The sequence below is a fragment of the Mirounga leonina genome, unplaced genomic scaffold (genome assembly GCF_011800145.1).
Source record: "Mirounga leonina isolate KUSES-001 unplaced genomic scaffold, KU_Mleo_1.0 Mir_488, whole genome shotgun sequence".
Lineage (NCBI taxonomy): Eukaryota > Metazoa > Chordata > Mammalia > Carnivora > Phocidae > Mirounga > Mirounga leonina.
In genome coordinates, this window is record NW_023270777.1 from 2,688,892 (window position 1) to 2,697,364 (window position 8,473).

Here is an 8,473-nt window from a genome sequence, read left to right on the forward strand (position 1 = left end):
AGACTCACTTAAATTTATAGAAGGGAAAAGGAAGCGGAAAATAGCAGAGAAAGGGAATCCAAAGATGCATTTTAGGGTGGGAAAACAGGAAAGCATCGCTACCTTTTCTTAGCCTCCCTGTGCCGGGCACATACATACGGGCAATATTGGTTTATGCCACAAGAATGACCTACAAATAAAAAAACGTTGAATATATTTAGAAATGTGTTGTTCTTGCATGTGAGTTACATGATAAATGGAAAACTTGACCTGACAATGGATCATAATCATGATGGTTTGGGTAAAGAACATTGAGAGACTATGCTCTACAGGAAATATAGAAATGGGGACACCTGTCTGGTTCAGTTGGAAGATCATTCGACTCTTGATCTTGGGGCTGTGAGTTCGAGCCCCACGTTAGGTGCAGAGATTACTTAAATAAATATTTTTTTTAAGAGAAAGAAAATATACAAATGGGGGCGCCTGGGTGGCTCAGTCATTAAGCGTCTGCCTTCAGCTCAGGTCATGATCCCAGGGTCTTGAGATCCAGTCCCACATCGGGCTCCTTGCTCAGCGGGAAGCCTGCTTCTCCCTCTCCCACTCCCCCTGCTTGTGTTCCCTCTCTGGCTGTCTCTCTCTCTCTGTTGAAAAATAAATAAAATCTTAAAAAAAAAATTAAAAAAAAAAAGAAAGAAAATATACAAATGGCCAGTAAGCACATGAAACCATGTTCAACACCATTCGTCATCAGGGAAATACAGATCAAAACCACAATGAGATCCCACTTCATATCCATGAAAAGGGCGATGATCAAATATACAGGAAAGAACAAGTGTTGACAAGGATGTGGGCAAATTGGAACCCTTGTGCATTGCGCGGGTGGGAATGAAAAATGGTGCAGCCCCTGTGGAAAACAGCGTGGTAGCTTCTCAAAAAAATTCAACATAGAGTTACCATATAATCTAGCAATTCTGCTTCTAGGTATATACTCAAAAGAATTAAACAGGATTCAAACATATTTGTATACCAGTGTTCACAACAGCATTATTCACAATAGCCTCCCCCCGCAAAAATGAATAAAGGGGTGCCTGGCTGGCTCCGTGGGTGGAGCGCATGACTCTTGATTTTGAGGTCGTGAGTTCAAGCCCCACGTTGGGTGCGGCACTTACTTGAGAGCATTATGCCAAATGGACTAAGCAAGACACAAAAGGACAAATATTGTGTGATTCCACTTATATAAGGTACCTAGAGTAGTCAAATTCAGAGACAGAAAGAAGAATAGACGGTACCAGGGGTTGGGGGTGGGGAGAATGGTTTTGCTTTGTCTTTTAATAGATAGAGAGTTTCGGTTTGGAATGATGACAAAGTTCTGGAGACGGTGGGGATGGATGGTTGCACACCACAGTGAATGCATCTGAGCGTGATGCATTGTGAATGTGCTGTCTGAACCGCACTCTCAAAAACTGTCAAAATGGTAAACTTTAGGTTGTATGTATTTTACCACAATTTAAAAAAAAAGAATGGGTGATTTATAAAATCCAAACATTTTGCCCAGAAACAATTAAGTCTTATAGCCATAGGCTCTCCTCTCCCTGAGGATACAGATTACAATTTTTTTTTTTAGTTCTCTTCTGCTCCCCACCTTGTCTGTTCCTTCAGTTTTGCTTGTTTTCATCCTTGTCTTTTAGATATAAGCCTGCAAGGAAGTTCTGGGGATCCTTGGCCACCCACTCATCTTTAAGAGTGAGTCAACAAACGCTGACTGGGAACGGTGTGTGAACAGGGCCATTTCATTGGAGGACCCCACATGACACTTGAGCTGGTCAGTTCCTCTAGAGAGAAGCCCTCCAGTCTTGACTGGTGGGTGGAGTTTGGGGGTACAGTATGGTGGCTGCCAACAGACTTGGACCCAACCAGCGAAAGGGACTGGGGCCCCCACTGCTCAGTGTGTAGACTTTCACCCCATCCTCCAATTTTAAATGTTGTGTCCCACCCTCAGCTCTAACTGGTATCCCCAAGTCCAGACTCCCTTTAGATCAATCTCTCCAGAAAAGAAATCTCCAAACATCTGTGGGAGGGTGAAGGGGGAAGGTCTCCTGCTGGTTGTGTGAGGTAAGGGAGGGTATCTGGGGGGAGGAGGGGTCCTAATGGCGTCTCATAAAAACTTCTGTCCCATCAGCCTGTGTTCTACTCCTCTCAGAGCACCTGTCTCCCAATTCATAAGACCTTGGGGGATTTTGAAGTGGGAATTCTGGGCTTCTGCCTTCTCCTGTCTGTTAAATCAGTTGCTGACATTTCCATACTCATTTTCCTGTCCTTGTAGGTTTATGCCTTAAACTTGGTATTTTAGTGGGATTCCAGGAGGGTGGAGGTAAAGTATGCGGGAGTGCGCCGCTGGAATTCTATTCCCGGTCACACGGCCCCCACCATAGCACCAGCAAGGCTCTGGGCGGGGTCCCAGACACTACGGTGGGATTTGGTCACGTGCCTGCCAGAGCTTGGCGGCACAGAGCCGGGCTGGTTGCCTTCATCACGCTCAGCAGCCCATGGCACAGCCTCTGAGGTCTCCTTGTTGACAGACCCAGGAATCATTTCTGCCTTCCTCTGATGCAACTCTCAGATTTGACCAATCTCTTGGCTTTCATGAAACACCCCCTCTGGGTCCTCCTTGTACCTCACTGACTGATCCTCCCTGGATCTGCCTCCAAGTTCCATGACTTCCAAATGGCAGAGAACCAATAGGGCACAGCCCATTCCCTCTTCTCTATCTACATTCTCTGCCTAGGATGCTCAGGAGCACGGACCCCAGCCCTGTGCTCTAGACCCGGCAGTGGTTTCTCCGCTTGGATGTCTACTAGGCATCTCAGAGAGCATTTCCAGACCAGAGCCCCCAAATCTGTCAGTCCCCCAAACTGAACCCCATACCTCCTCCCTGACATCTCTCCCTCTCTCCTTCGATGCATCCCTGCCTCCTTTGCTTACTCATTTTCTCTCGCGCTTGATTTTTAACCTCCAAGGGGGCAAAGACTGGGTCTTGCCTGGGCAGTCTTCACAGTACCTAAGGAAGTAAGAGGCACATGGTTGGTTCTCAAAATTATTTATTGGCAGCAATAAAATAATGAACGCAGGCCAAGAAGAGCTGTAGAAAGTGGAGAGGTGGGGCTGCAGAGGCTTTTAGAGGCTAAGAAGGCAAAGAAACAAAGAGGGGCCCAAATGTATCTCTGTCCCCGGCTTGGATCCTGACTCTCTCTGTGGCCCTGCATCCCTGAAAGGTCCGGGTCCCCTAACCTCAGGACACCCAGTCCCTGCTCACCCTGCACTGCAGAGCCTCCCAGCCCCGTCTGGGCCCTGGGCCGGGCGTGTGTTTGCTTACCGGGTGGCAAAGGGGCTCCGTGCGCACTCGGAATGGGGGACAGCAATCCGTCGCGCGGGGCCGGCGCCTTGCGGGGCGGGGTGTGTCGTGTCCCCAGCTGAGCCGCCAGCTTTAAAGGTCTCAGCGGCCCAGCAGACAGCCAGACTTGGGCCGGCACCATGGCCAAGCTCAGCGTGAGAGTGTCCACCGGGGAGGCCATCGGGGCTGGCACGTGGAACAAAATAGCTGTCAGCATCGTGGGGGCCCGAGGAGAGACCCCCCCACTGCGCCTGGACCACCCGGGCAAGGAGTTCAGCGCGGGCGCTGTGAGTGCCCTGCGGGCCGGGGTGGAGGCGGAGGAGGGAGCAGGGAGCAGGGGACGGGCCCCTCGGATCCTAAGCCTCTCCCCTCCAGGTGGAGGACTTCCAGCTGGAGCCCCCCCAGGACGTGGGCCTGGTGCTGCTGCTGGTTCCAGCTCACGCCGCCGCGGGGCGCCCCCCTGCGCCTCCCCTGCTACCAGTGGCTGGAGGGCGCGGAGCCTGTCGCTGCGCGCGGGGCCGGTGAGCCCGGCGGGGGCAAGGCAAGGGGAGTGGAGGGGTGGGCCAGTGTGGCCCCTGGGGAAGAGGAGGGGGCAGCCAGTGTGGGAGCAGGGGACCCAGGGCGGAGGGCAGAGCAGCTGGGGAGGAGGAGCGGGGGCGTTTCTCTGCCCTCCTCACCCGCTCCTGTGCGCTCACAGCCAAGGTCTCCTGGGCAGACGACCACCCCATCCTCCGGCAACAGCTCCAGGAAGAGCTGCAGGCCAGGCAGGACTCGTACCAGTGAGGAGGGGGCTACTGTGGGGTGCTGGTGGGGGGCGGGGGGGAGCGGGGGTCACCCAAGGGATGTGGGGCAGCCTGGGTTCCCCCGGGATGACACAGACGGAAGTCCCCGCCAGTCCTCTCCGAGGACAACATCAGCATCCGGGGGCTCCTTAGAAATGCAAATTCCCCGACACCCTCAGGCCTGCTGAATACCGAGGGTGCCGGCGGCAATTCTGTTGGGACCAGCCTTCCGGAGCATTCTGATGCCCCGGGAGAGTGGGAAAACCAGGGCTGGGAATACCTCACCCCTGCAGGCGTCTTGCTTGCCCTGGGCCTTTTTCATCCATCAGCTTGTTTTATCCTCCTGGAAATCTGGGCGGAACCAGAAATCCACGCCCCGCTCCAAGCCCAGGAAACTCATCCTGCAGGGCAGGTGGGAGGAGGGCTCTTCCTCTGCCCCAGGCTCAGCTGGGAGAGGCGGGTCCCAGAGGCTGCCTTGGTGAGGGGTGGAGGCTGCAGGGGAGCTGGGGCTGCAGGTAGGCGGACAAAGCCAGGGACCACAGGGCGCTCAGGGGCAGGTTTTCAAAAAGGTCGTGTTCTGGCCAACTCAGCTGCTCCCAAAGCCCGGGCTGCAGGCTTTTGCTCCAGGTCTCTCAGCTACATGGGCTCCAGCTGTTTAGGCCCTTAGGCCTTGAAGTGTGGCCTCAGATCACAGTGTCAGCATCACCTGGGAGCTCGCGGGCTCTGGGGCCCACCCACGCCAGACCTGCTACATCAGAACCTGCATTTCACCAAGATCTCTGGGTGAATGGGTTTGTACACTCCCGTGTGAGAAGCAGGGTTGGGCCACCACCTAGGAGCAGTGTACTTTAATTGCCCCTTGTTCTTTGAAGTCGAAAGTTCCAGCCCAAGGGCAATGACTGACTGAATGAATAAGAGAAGGACTGGCCTGGGGCGGGGTGGGGGGTGTGCTCAGCTTCCGGGGACAGGATTTTACCATTGCACCCAAAGTCTTCAGGCTGTATTGATTGCTTGATCAAGATGCCTGAGGCCTGGGGAAGAGTAAATTTCTGCCCCCCCTCAAGCTTATGGAAGTCAAAGTGCCTCCCCTTGGGATGCCTGCCCAAGGTTCCTGTAGCCTTCATGAACTCCCTTGTGAGATGCATCTGTGTGAGTCAGGGATTTTGTGGTTGCGAGAAAAAAAAAAAAGGCCAGCGAGCAGACTGGGGGTGGGGGCAGAGGGTGGGAGAAAGGCCAGCGAGCAGACTGGGGGTGGGGGCGGAGGGTGGGAGTGTGTCAGGAGGACACACGCCCACAGACGTACTGGAAGGGTAGCCAGATCTCAGAGGCCAGAAACCAAGGTGATTCTCTCCCTGTCTCTGGGGGCCTAGATGCTTCTCTCTTTCTCTTGTTTCACGTTTCTCTTTCTCCCTCTGTAGACAGCTTTCTTTGGGTCCCAGTCCCTACAGTGCAAAGTGGCCATAACTAACAGTCCCTATGTTTGCATGTGGTAGTCCAGATATCCAGACAGATAGTCTCTCTGGCTCAGCCCTGTTAAAAAAATAAAAAAAAAATTCAACCAAGTCCATTTGAAGATCAAGTTGGCTTTATTCGATGATTTGCGAATCAGGCAGCGTCCGCTCTAGCAGAGAAGGAGTTCTGAGGAGCCGTGCAAAATGATAGGCTTTTCTAGGCAGATGGGGACAGAAAAAGGCAGTTTCTAGCAAAAAAGCGGATTGTTTCAGGCAAGATCACCTTCCTTTGAGGAAAGGTGGGGATCTATCAGGCAGGTTACCTCTCTGGTGATGACCCAGTAATTCCAGGTTGACTGGTTAAAGGTCACGTTCCTGGGAGCGGCTGACCTTGCAGATAGGTTAGGCATGAAGCCTTGGTTTGCAGACGTGGGCTTAGCACAAGTGACTCCATTTTGGACCCGATGTCTGATTCCTCAGAAAGGACGTTGATTGGCCTAGCTCTGGTTAGGTGCCCAGGCCTGGACCAGTCAGCTGTGGGAACGAGGCAGGGACAGAGCTCGGGAATACCCTCGCTCATAGAAGGGGGCTGGCTCTGACGAGGGCTTCCAGGGCCCTACCTCTCCCTTTGCCCCAGTCGGTGGGTTCCCTGAGCCTTCTTGTGGACAACCTTCCTGCTCCTCCCTCCAGCTGGAAGACTTACAGGCCAGGCTGGCCCCACTGTCTGGATGAGAAGTCTGTGAAAGATCTGGATCTCAACATCAAATACTCTGTCATGAAGAATTCCTGCTTCTACCTGAAATTCAGCTCTGCGTAAGGATGCCCACTCCCTCCCGATCCTGGGCCTCAGCTGCCCTGGGACTCCTACCTTCTGCCCTCCCCCACTGTCAAGGACGTGGGTCACACAGTCCTACCCAGGGCACAGACTCTGCCCACCACCAATTCCCACGAGACCGTGATGACCTCAGGGGCAGTGGCTACTTGGGGACCTGGGGGCTGGTTCGGGAGCCCAGGAAGGATAAGGCCAGCTGACAGGGGAGGGTCTCCCAGGGCCTCTTGTCCCCTCCCCACCCTTGACACCCCCTGACAGGTTTACAGAGCTAAAACTCAAGGGGCTGCTGGACCGCAAGGGGCTCTGGAAGAGTCTGAATGAGATGAGAAGGATGTTGAACTTCCGCAAGACGCCGGCCGCTGGTGAGGAACTCGGGCTGGAGCTCCTGAGTTCTTCCCTGAGACCTCAGCTCTCCTAGCTGTCTGGAGCCTCAGAAAACCAAGCACTGATTCACCGTGTGACCCTGGGCAGGCCCCTGTCCCTCGATAGACCTTACTTCCTCCACAGATACAAAAGAGGGTGGAGACTGGGTGCATCCCTAACCTTCTAACGCCCCTTAATCCAACAGACATTTGCTGGGCAGTGACCCATCAGACACTGGGTTAGGGCTGTGGACACAGTCTTTGTCCCCACCGGGCTCACAGTTGAGCAGGTGAGTGGACAATAGGCTCAAAATCAAAATACTGAGTTTCCCTTGTGAAACCTGTTCATTGGCCCCAGCAAAAGTACATAAAAGGGGGTCTTGCCTTGTGTGGGCCATGGGGGGGTGGTGTGTGTCCTGGAAAGCTGTCTCCAGGAGGGGACGTGTCTCTTGAGACCTTGAAGTTGAGTAGGTATTAACAGTACCAAGAATGGGCAGAGTGCGTTTTCGGCTCAGGGGACAGTGAATGCGAAGGCCCTGAAGATGGAAGGACCAGAGGCCTTCTGGGGGGAAAGAGACCTCTGCCTTGGCCAAAGGGAGGGAAAATAAGAGACAGAGTGGGGATAGGTGCACGGGACCCCGGGGCACACAGGGCTGGGGAGCCCAGGGTGGGAACTCGGGCTTTTCCCAAGTGCAGTGGGAAGCTTTGGCTGGCTGCCAGGCAAGGACTGAACAGCCAGATGTGCCCTCTGGGGGGCAGGGTGTTAGCAGGTGGGACTGGAAGCAGGAGGAGCAGTTATGAGGCCCTGGCCATGGTCAGCAGAGGATGGTGGCCTCAGCAGGGCAGTGACAGCAGAGACGGGGTGGACAGGTGGGGCCAGAGCTACTCAGGATGGAGCATCAGTGGGGATCGATGGGAGGAGGAGGAGAGGGAGCTCATGTGAGTGGTCCCCAGCTCTGCCTGCAACCAGCTGGATGGGGGTGCAGGTCCCCAGATGCCAGGCGATGGGAGAGGGCCCGGAGCTGTAGCCCCCAGTGCTGTGTTTGAGGCTGCTGAATCCTGGCCTTGGGGCATCAGGTAGACAGGAGGACGGGTGGGCTGGGGACTCGGATTTGCTGCTTGGTGAGAGGCAGTGGCTGAAGCCCAGGCTGAGAAAGGTACCGAGTGTGAAGCGAAGGGAGGTCGGGATGGACCCAGGAGCAAGCAACTCCACCATGAAGCTCAGGGACGGGTGGGGGGCTTCCATGTTGAGATGACCTGGTCCCCCGATCCCCCCGTTGCCCCCCCCCCCCCCCCCGAGTACGCGTTTAAACACTGGCAGGAGGACGCCTTCTTCGCCTCCCAGTTCCTGAATGGCCTCAACCCTGTCCTGATCCACCGCTGTCGCCACCTGCCAGAGAACTTCCCCATCACTGATGACATGGTGGCCCCCGTGCTGGGCCCTGGGACCAGTCTGCAGGCTGAGCTGGAGGTGAGGGGCTCGGGGTCCAGGCCCTGCACACCGCCGTCCCGGTGCCTTGGGGCCGTCCCCTGCTGGAGGGCCCTCCTTCTTAGTGCCTAAGGACCTCCTTGTGCTGCGTGCCAACAGCGCCTTCTCCCAGGCAGACGCCTTTCCCCGGCCCTGCATCCGTTAGAGGCAGCCCCGCCCCGCCCCTGCATCCGTTAGAGGCAGCCCC

At 55.1% G+C, this 8,473-nt stretch overlaps 1 protein-coding gene across 1 annotated transcript in view; it reads left to right on the top strand.

The window, feature by feature from the left end:
* Positions 1-3,510: 3,510 nt before the first annotated feature.
* Positions 3,511-8,473, top strand: part of ALOX15B (arachidonate 15-lipoxygenase type B) — an 8,091-nt gene continuing 3,128 nt past the window's right edge. The window contains 8 exon segments of the mRNA XM_034989300.1: positions 3,511-3,657; positions 3,746-3,783; positions 3,785-3,891; positions 4,068-4,149; positions 6,294-6,416; positions 6,694-6,797; positions 7,080-7,087; positions 8,098-8,268. Coding sequence (XP_034845191.1) covers positions 3,511-3,657; positions 3,746-3,783; positions 3,785-3,891; positions 4,068-4,149; positions 6,294-6,416; positions 6,694-6,797; positions 7,080-7,087; positions 8,098-8,268 — 780 coding nt within the window.